General features: G+C 41.7%; 1 protein-coding gene across 6 annotated transcripts in view; it reads left to right on the top strand.

Annotated features, from left to right (window-relative positions):
* Nucleotides 1-15,374, top strand: part of LOC110078403 (protein diaphanous homolog 3) — a 355,467-nt gene that overhangs the window by 62,291 nt on the left and 277,802 nt on the right. For all 6 annotated transcript variants that reach the window (XR_013543712.1, XM_078390739.1, XM_078390740.1 and 3 more), the window contains 4 exons: nt 7,523-7,597; nt 7,690-7,759; nt 8,775-8,911; nt 9,348-9,453. Coding sequence is in view for 5 of the 6 variants with exons in the window: in XM_078390739.1 (XP_078246865.1) it covers nt 7,523-7,597; nt 7,690-7,759; nt 8,775-8,911; nt 9,348-9,453 (388 nt within the window). In the remaining variant the exon portion in view is untranslated. The remainder of the gene's footprint in view (nt 1-7,522; nt 7,598-7,689; nt 7,760-8,774; nt 8,912-9,347; nt 9,454-15,374) is intronic.

The raw sequence follows: 15,374 nt of genomic DNA, 5'->3' as shown, positions 1-15,374 counted from the left end.
CAGCGCGGGCAGTTACTCATCATGAATTGGAATCAGTCTCCTGACCACTTGCCCAGAAAAAGTAAATAAAAGTGGAGGCATACGTCTCCAATCCAACAGTTACACTGATATGGAGAGTACTGCTGCCATACCGAGTACCATCCTTATTATAGGCACCACTGTTATGAACCATATTACCCATACAGATACCAGGAATATGGATAATATGAGGACCACAGGTGAGCCAGATCGGAGGACTCAACAATACAGCATCCCACTCCGATTTCAGATACACTTGACAATCATCCTCCATCACCCTCAAAGATTACACTTTGTACGCGCAGTGTATACTCCGAATGGCAAAGGTACTTCAACTCGATATTCAGCAACCTTCTCAATAAGAAAGGGACTTAGTATTTCATGACTTGGAACAAGATAAGACTCCTCCACCCAGTTTTACCTGCTATGCTACAGCTTGTTAAAGAATCGTGGGACGAGCTATCCTCATCTCTCTAAACTCCACGTAGGGTGGAACACCTTTATAAAACACATGGCGCAGATGCCACCTTCTTGCTGAAACACCCAGCGCCTAACTCAATTGTGATGGAATCCACACAATACAAGACACTCAATAAGTCTTATATGGCCCCAACTAACAGAGAGGGACACAAAATTGATACTCTCAGGAGAAAATTACTGTATATTCCCTTACATCCCTTCTCATATGGATCTCCAATTACCAGGCAGCCATGGGTGCGTATCAAAGACACCTGTGGGACAAGCTACTACCAACACCACAAGCATGCATTTGAAACGACCAAACCAGATCTGCCAAATACACACACGGAGGCAACAACTCTCGCTAAACAGCAGAGAGTGGCCGCTAGACACATGGCAGATACAGCGTCTAAGGCAATGGCTACATCCATAGCCATTAGAAGACACGCCTGACTTCGCTCATCCAATATCCTTGGTGATACTAAGGCCAGAATCGAGGATCTTCTGTTCGATACCACGGGCTTATTCAATTCCAAGACTGATGAGATGATGGAAAATATTCACAAACTTAGAAAAATGGTGAAATCTTACATTCCATGACAGACTTACTGGTATCAAAAGCCTCCATATAGAAAAACCGTATCATCAACAGCAATCGTACCAATACCAGCAGTACTTTCGGCTATATCGACTGCAACACCAGGAAAGATCCTATCAGTTGACCTCTACATTCACTCCACAATTCAGACCTCACCAACCACAGATTACAAGACAACCCTTTTGTAAACAGCAAAGAAAGGGTAAGCAATACTCGTAATCTTTTCCAGTTACCCTTCCAAACAAGACTTCCTGCTGGAATGGCAATAGATAACAACTGATAAATGGGTCATATCTGTAGTCCAATGTGTTTATCATATTGAGTTTTTCAAAACTCCACCAGCTAATACTATCAAAAATCCTACTTTTTCATTAGGCCTACAGGAAGAAATATAACTCCTCCAAAAACAAGCCGTAATTAGAGTCACACCTTCTCCAATGAAAGAAGGTTTTTATTCTCATTATTTTACAGTCCCAAAGAAGGATGGAGGATTTTGCCTCATCCTGGATCTCAGGAAGCTTAACAAATTTATACGACCCAGGAAATTCTGCATGCTAACTCTCAATACCATTACCCCCCTACTCTCACAGGGAAACTGGTTTGTGGTCATCGATCTGAAGGATGCATACTTTCATATATCGATTCATCCTCTTCATCAAAAATTCCTGAGATTCCATTTCAAAGACACAACATATCAATTCTGTGCCCTATCATTTGGACTGCCAACAGCCCCAAGGACATTAACAAAATGCATGGCCCCAACAGCAGCCTACCTATGACTTCGAGGGATTACCATCTTTCCCTATATCGACGATTGGCTTATAGTGGCTCATTCGTACCATGATGCTGTCAGGGCAACAGAAATTACCTTAGACACACTACAAAGACTAGGTTTGAAGGTAAACTACAACAAATCTCAACTAGAACTGTCACAAAAGATCAGCTACATGAGAGCAGATCTAGACTCCATAAAAGCAAGGGCATTCCTACCTCTTCAAAGAATTGTCGAAATAGAACATGATATTCGCCCATTCCATTTGCATACGATGGTATCAGCACACAAAGCACAACATCTACTAGGTCTTATGGCCTCTACAACTGCAGTCATCACACATACAAGATTAAAAATGAGATCACTACAAGCATGGTTTCTATCCCTATTCGACCCCTTGATAGACCACCAGTCGAAATGCCTCACAGTGACCCCAGAATTAGCAGACCAACTTACCTGGTGGACATCCCTTCCGAATCTGACCATCGGCAGACCCTTCAAACCAGTAAGATTATCGATATACTACAGATGCCAGCCCATCGGGATGGGGGGGTGCACTGTCAGAAACTCCGAATACACGGTCTGTGGACAAAAAGAGAAAAACTGTTACACATCAATTGGAAATATTAGCTATAATAAAAGCATTTCGGGCCTTCTTAGCTCACATTGAAGGACAAGCAGTTCAAATAGTTGCGGACAACACCACAGCTATGTATTATATAATCAAACAGGGAGGCACAAACTCCCTCACTTTCCCTTCTGTACCTTACAGTGGATCTATAGCAGTGATGGTGAACCTATGGCACATGTGCCACAGCTGGCACGCAAAGGCCTTTCCATGGGCACACGAACCAAAAGTTACTGGAGTGCTACTCCCACCCCCCAGGCAAACCTCAAACTGCACGATTGTAAGCCACGTATCCCTGCTACATTCCTTGATTGTGGCACTTGTAAATCAGTTCTTTTAGAGATCAGAGATAAGGCTGCTTTATTGTTTACTGCTGTAGAGCAGCCCATGGCAGTCAATCTGGCTTGTGAATTACTACTTCCGCTGGAGGTGACTGCAAGCAGGAGGGAAAGCTCCAATTAAGGTCGGAAGGAAGGTGCAAGAGAGCTACGGGTGGATTGATCAAGCTTGTTTAAATGTAAGGTTGTAGAAAATTGAGTGTGTGTGTGTGTCTGAGAGAGACACTCAAAACGATGAAAAAAGGAACTGATGCAAGCAGGAGGGAAGGCTCCAAAAGATGAGAAGGAAGGTGTGAGAGAGGGACGAGTGCATTCATCAAGCTTGTTTAAATGTAATGAGAGGAGATGAACATACAGAACTGAAGCAACTGATTGTTGAATATTGAGGAAGGGTGTGTGTGTGTCTGTGTGTGTGAGTGAGTGAGTGAGTGAGAGAGAGAGAGAGAGAGAGAGAGATACTTGACTCTCATAAAATCAGGAAGAAAGGAACTTTCCAAAGTTAATCTCCACTGCATTTACATTTGCAGTCTGAAGTGTGTAGCAATTGTGTTTCTCTATTTCACAACCCCAAAGCAGGCAACAGTATTATAGTTTATTCCCAAAAACGGAATCCCAGTATTTCTGCTTCTGGTCCTACTTTGACTGCAGCACCAAACAAAAGGTCTTACAAACAAAGGACTGTGGTTCTTTATTGAGTCAATCCATCTCATGTTCAGTCTTCTTCTTTTCCTACTGCATTGCACTTTTTCCTGCATTGCTGCCTTTTAACGTTTGTTAAAGAAGAAAAACATTTTGAGATGTGACAAAAATAGTAAATTACATCATGGCTCACGCTCTTAATTTTTGACAGTTTCAACCAGTTCTCGATGACATTCAGGCACATATAATACTTTATTTATGCACAATAATGTCCGGTGGCTGAGCAGAGGATGAGTCCTGGAGAGATTTGTAGCCTGCTTGGATGAAATTAGGCTGTTTATGACTGAAAAGGAGGAAGAATATCACAGCTCACTGATAAGGCCTGGCTTACCAACCTCGTGTTTTTTTACAGATTGTACAGCGCACTTCAATGTACTGAACAAAAAACTGTAAGGTTTAGGGAAAACAGCAGAAAGGATGATTTGTGACATCAGAATACTTGAGAGAAAATTGCAGGTTTTTGAGAGAGACCTCGAAAGTGGGCAGCTGAAATATTTTCCAAATCTAAAAATGCATTTGGAAAATTCTACAAGATTTACGGAGAATCCTACAAGCCAGCAGGAAATCTGCAAGGAATTTTCTAGCATTGTAGTAGCTGCAAAGGAGAATTTTAGGAACAGATTTTTAAAGCTCCGAAAGATGGAGACAACTCAGTGTTTTCTTCTCCAGATAAAGCCAAATTTGAAGAACTTGATCTTTCCTGCTTACAGTGGTTAGATTTTGGAAAATCTGGAAATGGAGCTATTGGAATTTCAATAAAACTGTATCTAGAAAAATTCTATGACCTGTGTAAAACACTGGAGAAAATAGAGTGTGAAGGGATGAAAAAGGACAGCACAGTTGGTAGTTCTGAAAATGAAATCATTAAAGTGTGGAATTCTCTGCCAAGTAATTTTAAGTCAAATAAAGCATTTGGGTTTGCTCTTCTTACTTTGTTTTGAATCATCTTATGCTTGTGAGCAGCTGTTTTCAGCTTTGAATTATATCAAATCTGACACCAGAAACAGACTGACAGATGACGTAGGTACTGCATGTGTTGCTCTGAAACTAATGTTGTATGAGCCAAGGTTTGACAAATTATCAGCATGTATACAATATCAAAACTCACATTAATTGCGCAAAAGCATGCCAAATTGAGTATCCCTTATAAAAAAGTGCATGCATATAATTTTTATAAAACTTTGTATAAATTACCTTGCTTCAAGCTATGTGTACAATGTATTACTTTAATATTTTTTCATTTACCAGAGTTAATAGTTACTTTTCAATAAAAAAGTGTTTGTAGCATTGAAAGTTATGTTATTGTGTTTTTCTTTTAAGACAAAAGGTGTTGATTAGTTCAGACAACTGTATGAGTTGTTTTTTCTAAACTAAAACCTCAGTATTCGGGTTTAATTGCAGTGCTGGCACTTCAAAATAAATAATTTGGTTTTATGTTGCTGTTTGGGCACTCGGGCTCAAAAATGTTTGCCATCATTTATCTATGGGAATGGTGTTGCCTTCATCATGTCTTTTCACAAGCTATTCACATCTCAACGGAGGACAATTACCTGATGGATCATTTAAGTCGACTACCCACTCATAAATACAAATGGACACTGGGGAATCATACTTTTCAAACGATTTGTCGTTGATGGGGATACCCATCAATAGACCTCTTTGCAACGTGGGACAACACCAAATGTCCCAGGTATTGTTCAAGATCAGGCATCAATCCCAAGTCTCTAGGAGATGCCTTCATGATAGACTGGACAGGAGAACTCTTATACATGTTTCCATTAATACCAATGATCCAGAAGACAGTCATCAGAATCGCTCAATGCCAAGCGGATGCAATAATGATTGATCCATGGTGGCCATGCCAACTGTGGTTCACCCACCTAAGGATGATAGTGACAGATATATTACACTTACCGTCGATACTAGATCTCCTCTCCAAGAACAACGGATTGCTTCTCCATCCAGACATTCAATCTCTGAGACTGACAGCGTGAAGAATAACCCTGAGTTCCACAAAATCCTAGATTGGGCTCGAAAGCCCTCCACACAGAAACTCTATGAGAAGAAATGGAAATCTTTAAAAATTTTTACAGATTACAAAAGTTTAAGCCCAAACCCAGTCTCACTTAAAACAATGCTCACCTTCGTTCTTCACTTATTTGATCTTGGACTGTCATATTTAGTTTATATTTCAGCAATCGTGGCACATCAACCACCCCAACTGCCATCAGCAAAACTTTTTTTCCCATCCTACTTTGAAAATATTCATGAAGGGACTTCAAAATATCAGACCCCCCCAACTCAACAAATTATACCTCAATGGTCCCTACAGCTTGTTTTAGATGCTCTAAATCAGTGGTTCTTAACCTTTGTTACTCAGATGTTTTTGAACTGCAACTCCCAGAAACCCCAGCCAGCACAGTTGGTGGTGAAGGCTTCTGGGAGTTGCAGTCCAAAACTCCTGAGTAACCCAAGGTTAAGAACCAGTGCTCTAAATAAATCTCCTTTTGAACCAATGGCTACTTGTAATAATCACATACACAAAAGGAGCCAGTGAACTGTCGGCTCTTTGATCAGATTCTCCATATTTACAATTTCATCCTGACAAGGTTACCATGTACTTTGACATATCATTCCTCCCCAAGGTGGTATCTAACTTCCACATGAATCAACTGCTAATACTACCAACATTGTTTCCATCCCCATTATCGTCTATTGAATGCAAGCGCAACATGCTGGATGTCTGCAGAGCACTAGCCTTTTATATCAAAAAGGACAAGAGACTTCAGGAAATCTCCTAGGTTATTTGTTTGTCATCATGGCCCGAGTAAAGGTGCTCTGGCTTCAGCTCAGACCATATCCCGATGGATATTTCAGACCATATCATTAGCATATGAACTATCAGGCAAGACAGTACCTCAGCAATTAAAAGCACATTCAACAAGAGCAATGTTGACATTGACTGCCCTACATTGTGGAATAGAGATACCAAGCATCTGCTGAGCAGCAGCTTGGTCCAATCTGACAACCTTCATGAAACATTACTGCCTTGATGTCAGGGCAAAGAATGATGCCACATTCATCAGAGCAATCCTGACATCTCTGCTACCGTGATGTCCCACCATCCGGTACGTTTGTTAGTTACCCACTTGTGTGCATTCACCTAGGCCACGAAGAAGGAAGAGAGGTTACCTACCTGTAACCATGGTTCTTCTAGTGGACCTCTGTGAATTCACACATTCCCTCCCTCCCCTCTGTCCATCACATTGTCTAATAATATGAGCATCCTACTTTGACAGCGGCGGACTATAGAATGACCTGAGGGGAAGATCGGAGGGGCGGAGCTTGAACTTCAGGGGGAGTATCTTATTGTCAAATCTTTTTTAGAAGCTCTAGAAACTTCCGAAACTTCCTGCAGAGGCGCAGAAGAAACCCACTCGTGTGAATTCACAGAGGTCCGCTAGAAGAACCATGGTTACAGGTAGGTAACCTCTCTATATGTAGTATAATAATGTATCATTGCTTCGTTCTGCATTTTCTCTAGGAAAAATTCTCTTTTTTTACTAATATGAATTGTTTGGCCATTGTACATTTACTGTGGAAGATCCTCAAGCTTTGCCCTGATCCTTTGCTTGTCCAAATGCAACTCCTGGTTTCAGGAGGCTAAATTTGAAATTAGTATTTCTGTATAATACTTGATAAAGTAATCATTTTAGTATTGTTGTCAATAATAGTTTTAACATTCCAGTCACAATACGCAGTACAATGATATGCAGTATAATGTATTAAATACACTGTAATTGAATTACTGCAAATTGGAAACTGACAAGAGGGACACTGCTTCTAGCATACTATTATATGAAAAGGAGGCAGGTTTGTATTAATAGATGGACATGCTGTTTGGAACCAGGACAGAAGGTCTAACTGGTTTCATCTATGCTACATAGACCTAGCTAGCTGATCAGGAATTTTAAAATGCCTGCTTTAATAGAAGAAATGTTTTCTTGCAGCTGGGTTGAGAATTTTGGACATGACGGTCTTGGATTATTATTGGACATTTTGGAGAGGCTGCTTGAAACAAAACAGTAAGGACTGCTTCCTGTTACAGTTTTCAGTAAGAATAGAATAAGCCTGTATTTATCATCTAAATTTATTGTCTTTGATTTCATGCTTTCAGTCATGACATCATTCTGAAGAAGATCCAGCATAAGATCATACAATGCTTGAAAGCTTTTATGAATAACAAGGTCAGTAAATAATTTGCTTAATTATTTAAGGCTTCAGTCTGATATCTATTGATTTTGGAGTATGCCCCATTAAACTCAGTTGGACATGAATGCACGCACTGATGTTAAGTTACATTGAGGCTTAAGTATAAGGGTTCATTTGATTTATGAGGGAACCAGAATCTAGCAATGGGAAGTGATTTTCTTTAAAACATAAACTATATTTCCAAAGTCAATTTGGATAGTATTTAGAGGCTAAGTACCCTAATCAAAGACAAATTGTTCATTGATATATTCAGGTTTGAAGAATAATATAGATAATTGTAAATTGTACCAATTGGCTATGATAATTGTAACATGAAATGAGTGAAGTAAGCCCTTTGTTTCCATGCCTGCTTTGTGTCATAACTAACACTTGCATAAATGAAGATAATCTGTCTTGGCTGCATATTGCCACTCATTAGTAAGATGCCACTCTAGTTCTGTTCCTGAACATGTACCTGATTACATATTGGGGCATGTGCCTCAGAACAGAATGCCTACCACTTTAATATAACAATTGTGTGCCATCAAATTGAGTCTGACATGGCAACCCCTACCAGGGTTTTCCAGGTAGAGAATACTCAGAAGTGGTTTACCATTCCCTTCATCTGGGGGCACCCGGGGACTATGCAGGTTGGCCAAGACCATACGGGTTGGCTTTACTTATAGGAGACACAGTGGGGAAACCAACTCCCAACCTCTGGCTCCATAGCTAGATATCTAAACCACTGAGTTATCCAGCCAAGTGTCTACCATTTTAAAGCACTGCATTTTGTTGCCAAGCCTTAGAAAAATTTTCCTTATGCAAGCATAAACTGAGAAAAGGATTCTGCTTGTTATTTCCATTTTCTACAAATACTTCAAACTTCAGAGTGTTTTTCTATTTCAACAAATACATATTTTGTTTACCTGGGATAATTTTGTTAGAACTGTCCAGCAGCCTTGGAGTTGTCTGTGATTTCCTGGTTTCTGTTTACTTTATTCTTTTGTTCAGTATGGTTTGGAGAGAATAATGAGTGAACAGAGAAGCTTTTTATTACTGGCTGAAGCAGTTGATCCTAAACAAATTAATATGATGACTGATGTAGTTAAACTTCTTTCTGCAATGTGCATTGTTGGAGATGAAAATGTGTAAGTATATCACATAATACATATGTTTATTTTAAGTGGGAACTTTAAAAAAACCCAAGTAGGTCAGGATTTTAATTGGAAACTACAAGAACCAAAGACTAACATTTAGTTTGAAAATATTAAAAGCATTAAAAAGAAACATTTTAATTAATATGTGGGGAGTTCAGTTTAACTAGAGCTGTGTATATTGAAGCTTTTTGCAAATTTTGCAAGATTGAGACAATAAAGACTAGTTTTGCAAACATTTGTATAGCTTCAAATGCTGAATAGGCTTTATGAAAAAGCTGCCATGTTCTATGTAGGATTCTTGTTGTATGGATGTGATAAAATGTGAATATAGAAAGAAAAATATGAGAGAAAAAGCTGATAAACATTTTGAAGCTTCAGACATGTTTTTCAATGTATCTGCATTTGTTTATTTCCTATAATAATGTAGCCTTGAAAAAATTTTGGAAGCCCTGACTACAGCAGCAGAAGAGAGAAATATTGATAGATTTCGTCCCATTGTGGAAGGCCTTCAGGGGAATTCAGTACATTTGCAAGTAAATAACATTTTTCTGTGGCATTTTATAGTAAATAACTGCAGCCTATCAACTTTGTGTTTACCTTAGGAGGTGGGAACCCTGGTATTTTCTGTATTCAATATGCAGATGGGTAGGCAGAGAAAAATCCTACAGAGACGACTATTGACTTTGTACAGCTGCTTATTTTCCTGTTAATGTCTGTTTATATTAACAGTATAGTCAGTTTAAATGTGTAAGCATAAGAAGCATATTTTGTTCTTATAAGGCTCAATGAATATTATTTCCTGAGAAAATTACTGTATTTTTCGCTCCATAAGATGCACCTCTCCATAAGACACACCTCGTTTTTAGGGGAGGAAAACGGGAAAAAAATATTCTGACAGTGCCATCTCTAGGCACTGATTCTCTAACCTTCTTTAAATTCAAAGGAAGGGAACAGGATAAGGCTGTTATTTATCCATAGGGTCTCTAATCATCTCCATGAGGTGCTTCCCTCTGTAAGGTCTACAAACTCTTCCAGAAATTAAGAAAGATGGGAGTGTGGGATGAGGAAGGAAGGAAGTTAAAGTCCTACTGGTTGGTAAGGATACAGGGAAGAGAGTGAGCAGATGAAAATGCATCAGACTGGCAAAAGACCAGTGAGAATGAAAAAAGTGTGTGTGTGGAGATCTCAGCTCAGAATGTGATACACTTATGGACAAAATCCATCATTTTTAGAGGTTCATGAAAATAAAGGCAGAGTGGTTGTTATGGGCAAAAATAATAAATGACTGATAATGTTCGGTCTGTAAGTTGGGTATTGAGTCTAAATGTATGCTATGGCAAGTACAAGACAGAATTTGATACAAAGAACAATGTCAATCAAAGGGCTTCCTGCGGTTTCCAGGTAACAAGTGGCATAGATCCTACATGGCAAGTAGCCATGGCATAACTAGTCTTCTATGAGTCTGACTAATTCCATGAATCTGGCTAATCTTCTCTATAGCCACCTATGTTAGTGGCTTAGCTCACCCCATGTGAATTGATAGATGGTTCTCCTGCTTTCCTGAAAACCTGGCTAGCATTTGTATTTCATAATGCAATGGCAGTACAGTATTGGCAAGCCTTTAAGGTTATAAAGGGCCCATGAGGGTGGGGGTGGGGGTAACCCTCCAAGGGTCTGAGAGTGCCATCCAGGACCCTTGGGAGGTTCCCCCACCCCCATGGGGCCAGCGGGGGTGAAATCGGCAGCTTCCAGGACCTTTCTGGGGCTTGAAAAGGACCTTTCTGAGGCTTGAAAAGCCTCAGAAAGGTCCTGGAACTGGCTATTTCGCCCCCGCTGGCCCTATGAGGGGTGGAGGAGCCTCCAAAGGGTCCTGGAAGGCACTCTCAGACCCTTCTGGGGCTCCCTCCACCATCCCCCTGCTGGGCCCCGGTGAAGTGCTTTTACAGTATTCGCTCCATAAGACGCACAGACTTCCCCCCACTTTTGGGGGTAAAAATGTGTCTCTTATAGAGCAAAAAATATGGTATATCCAACAGTGATGGATTTCTCTATTTAGTTACAGAGTTCAGGTGTCTTAAACTGCTGTATTTATTTATTTATTTATTTGCTGATTTATTTATTTGTTTATTTGATTTATACCCTGCCTATCTGGTCTACTCGACCGCTCTAGGCGGCTTCCAGTATAGGATAAAACAATAAAATGCAAGAACATTACATAATTATTTGATACAGTTACAATAAAATAGAGTGAGAATAAAATAAGAAGGAATAGAAAAGAAATCAGGTATTGACTGGAGGGAAGGCCTGGATGTACAACCATATTTTTAATTGGGTTTTGAAGATTCCCAGCGTAGGGGCCACACAAATCTCTGAAGGGAGGTTGTTCCAGAGGCGAGGATCCATCGCCGAGAAGGCCCGGTTTCGTGTCTTTTCCTTCCGGGCCTCTCAGCATCAGGCGCCTCAGCCTCACCTCCTGACTTGTGCGGGGGATCCGGGTAGACCCTGGTGGGAGCAGGCGTTCCGCCAAATAGCGAGGTCCTAAACCATTTAGGGCCTTGTGTAAAACTCCCAGCCAGGGGCAGGAGGCTTATGTAGGAGTGTCATTGCTCTGAGTCCAATCCAAAGAGACCCAGACTTCTCCCCCACCTTCTCCGGCTAGAAAGGAAAGCAAGGAGGTGGACACCACAGAATTGGAGGAGTTAAATAAAGGAAAGGGACAGAGACATCAAGGGGTAGACACCCGGGATTTGGTACAAGAAATGAAAGGGTTAAATATGTCAACGGCGGTGGGTGGAGTTCTGGCGGGAAAAGGAAGGGCGACGATAGAGGTGGGGCGGGGGATATAAGGGCCAGGCGGGAAGAAATCCCATGCGGTTGGAAAATGATTTGGGTCCAGGATCCCTGGACAGGAAAATGGGAGCAGGTTAAGGTACCACACGAGGAAGCTGAAAGACGCTGACACCAGGGGTTACAGCCCCACCCTTCTTATTGGGGAGAAACAGAAGCGAAGGAGTGGCGGCGACATCTACAAGAAGAGAGGGAGGCCAGGGGGAGAGAGTTGGAGAATAAGAAGGCATGGCATCTCGCAGAGCTCCAGAAGACTTTGAAGAAACTAACCCTTTTGTTTCTAATGTTTGGACACCCTTGCCGTCAAGGTTCAGACTGCAAGAGACATTAAACCGCCTAGAGTGGTCCTAATCTGACCAGGTAGGTGGGATATTAAATAAATAAATAAATAAATAAATAAATAAATAAATAAATAAATAAATAAATAAATAAATAAATAAATAAATAAATAAATAAATAAATAAATAAATAAATAAATAAACCTAGTTCAGAAGCTGGACAGTGTCTGCGAAGCAACCAACATGAATTTGACACAACTCCGGGAGGCAGTGGAAGATAGGAGGGCCTGGCGTGCTCTGGTCCATGGGGTCACGAAGAGTCGGACACAACTAAACGACTAAACGACGACGAGTTCAGAAGCAAGTTGATGTTAATGTTGAGCTGTTAATAAATGAGAACAATGTTGAAGAATTAAATCAGTCTCAATCTTTATTGGGTGTGACAGAAGACCCTAAAATCGAACCCTCACATATTGGCACCCAACTTGGCGGGCAGTCACACTGACACACCGATGCAGACAAGTGGATACGACAGATAACGGAGGGCCAAGAATTATTGATTTAGCAGCTAGCCGATCAACAACGTCTAATTATAGAACAGTTACAGAAAACACAACTGGTCACGATCCTGTCGCCAACTTTGTCAGACCTGAAGGCACCCATTGTGATGAGGCCGCCCATTAAGTTACAAAAGATGGAACCACAAGATGATCCGGCAGCATTCCTAAACACTTTCGAAAGGGTCACGACGTCGGCACAATGGCCTAAAGAACAATGGGCATTAACTGTAACTCCATATTCAACAGGGTAACCCCAGGAAATAGTAGACACCCTGGATCCAGAAGATGCAGGAGACTACGGGAAGGTGAAAACAGCCATATTAAATACGCTTAATTGGCCGCCTAGAGTAGTCCACCACGACTAGATAGGTGGGATATAAATTAAATAAATAATAATAATAATAATAATTTAAATGAAGAAGCGTATCGGCGACGGTTTAGAGAATTGAAATTGAAGCCAGGGTTACACCCAAGGACTCTGGCCCAGAAAATGAGGGTGAATGCCACAAGATGGGTACAACCTAAAGGCAAAACAGCGGAGCAGGTGTTAGAGCTGGTAATCCTGGAACAACTGATATCAGTGTTAAGCTCGGGGCCCCGCAATTGAGTCATGAAGCACAAACCCATCAGTGTAGAGGGCGCTGTTACTTTACTAGAGGACTATCTAGGAGTCGAAGACACGTGGCAGACTCGACCTACAATGCAGGGAGAGAGACCACGCTACAAAGAGAAAATGGCGGAGGCAACAAACTTAAGAGCTCCACGTGGTGCTTCCATCCCGAGCATGAAGAAACCGGGACCTGACCGGATAGAGTTCGTGAATCCGACAGGCACATGAATACCACGCCTGACTATTACCACCGACCCGGCGAAGAGCAAGCTGGCGCCCACCTGGAAATCGGGTAAAGAAAAGATGTCCGCGTGTTTCAGCTGCGGCCAGTTCGGACACATTAAAAAATTCTGCCCAGCAGAGGAATGCACATGGAGCAACATCTATGCGAATATGGCTAAGGTGGGTGAAAGGAGCCACCCGGGTTGGGTAGTAATGGCAGGGTAAATGTAAGCCGCCCAGAGACCTTTGGGTAGTGTGGGCGGCATATAAATTAAATAAATAATAAATAAATAATAAATTGACAAAAGAAATGGGCCCTCATAGATACAGGGTGCACCCGAACTCTAGTAAAAGAAATGGAGGGGCATCGCCTCCCAGAGACTGTGGTAATTAAATGCATCCATGGAGACTCTAAGGAATATGAAACAGCTAAAGCGGACGTGATCATAGGGGATCATAAGGCCGAACTAGCGGTGGGGGTAGTCCCTGGACTCTAGGGAGATGTTATTGGGCAGAGATTGGCCAGGCCTAGAAGACCTCGCCAGAAGGCTGGAAGACAGTTTTGTGGGGGGAAAAGACAATTGGGAAAGAGAGGCAGAAGTTATGCAACTCTTTAGGGACCAGCTGCAGAACCTGCAGCAAGATGACCCGAGCTTAAAGGAGTTACTGCAAGTGGCGGTCCGGTAAGGAGAGTCAAAGGAGGATGAAGCGAAATTTGAAATGCGTAAGGGGTTACTATATTATGTCCGCAAACACGCAGAGAAAGAAACGCTTTTGGTAGTGCCGAGCCATTTGAGGGTATGGGTTGTGCATTGGGCCCACGACTTGCCAATTGCAGGACATTTGGCCTCCCAAAAGACCTTGGCAAGGGTAAAACAGAGGTTCTTCTGGCCGAAAATGACAAAGGAGATCGAGGAGTTCTGTAAATCTTGCCCGCAATGTCAGCTTACCCAACCTAAAGCAGGTCCAGGGGCTAAGTTGATCCCAATGCCCCTCGTGGATAGACCCTTCGATCGTATAGCAATGGATATGGTGGGCCCCCTGACTAAGTCAGAGGAAGACACCAATATATTCTGGTTATAATTCACTATGCTACGCGCTACCCAGAAGCCATGGTCGACGATGGCAAAAGTACTAGCGAAGGAGTTATTAGGGGTGTTTTCCAGGGTGGGCTTTCCAAGGGAGGTACTAACAGACCAAGGGTCTAATTTTTTGAGTTTGACCTTTAAACAAATGTGGGACTTATTGGGGGTAAAACCTCTCAAAACCTCCATCTATCATCCCCAAGCAAACAGACTAGTGGAAAGGTTTAATCGCACGTTGAAGGGAATGCTGAGAAAAATGGTGATTGAGCAGCCTAGAAAATGGCACATGTTTATTAACCCTTTGATGTTTGCTGTCCAAGAAGCCCCACAAGCGTCACTGGGCTTCTCCCCCTTTGAGTTATTATATGGGTGCCAACCCTGGGGGATTTTGGATCTGGTAAAGGAGAAATGGGAAGAGGGTGAGGACCAATCACATAATGTGTTGCAACAGATCCTGGAAATGAGAAATAACCTAAGGGTGGCTTGGGAGGTAGCCAAAGAGAATTTGGAAGGCGTTCAAAGCAAACAAAAAGAACGTTATGATAAAAGGGTGAAACCTCGAGAGTTTGAGCCAGAACAAAAGGTCCTAGTCCTGTTACCCATGGACAATTCAAAATTCCTATCTAAATGGCACGGGCCCTATAGAGTGGTGAGAAATATTAACGATGTGGATTATGAAGTAGAAATCCCTGACCAGAAAAAAAATCCCGAGTTTTCCATGTAAATCTGTTAAAAGCCTGGGTGAATAGGGAATACCTCTTCAGAAGTGAGACAGAAGAGGAATTAGGTCCCGAAGTTATTGAGGAGGATATAGAAGAAGACATTGTTATAGGAGCTGTCCTGGACTCTGAA

The sequence above is a fragment of the Pogona vitticeps genome, chromosome 3 (genome assembly GCF_051106095.1).
Source record: "Pogona vitticeps strain Pit_001003342236 chromosome 3, PviZW2.1, whole genome shotgun sequence".
NCBI classification, from domain to species: domain Eukaryota; kingdom Metazoa; phylum Chordata; class Lepidosauria; order Squamata; family Agamidae; genus Pogona; species Pogona vitticeps.
The sequence above is the reverse complement of the archived record's forward strand: the minus strand, read 5'-3'. Positions and strand labels throughout refer to the sequence as shown.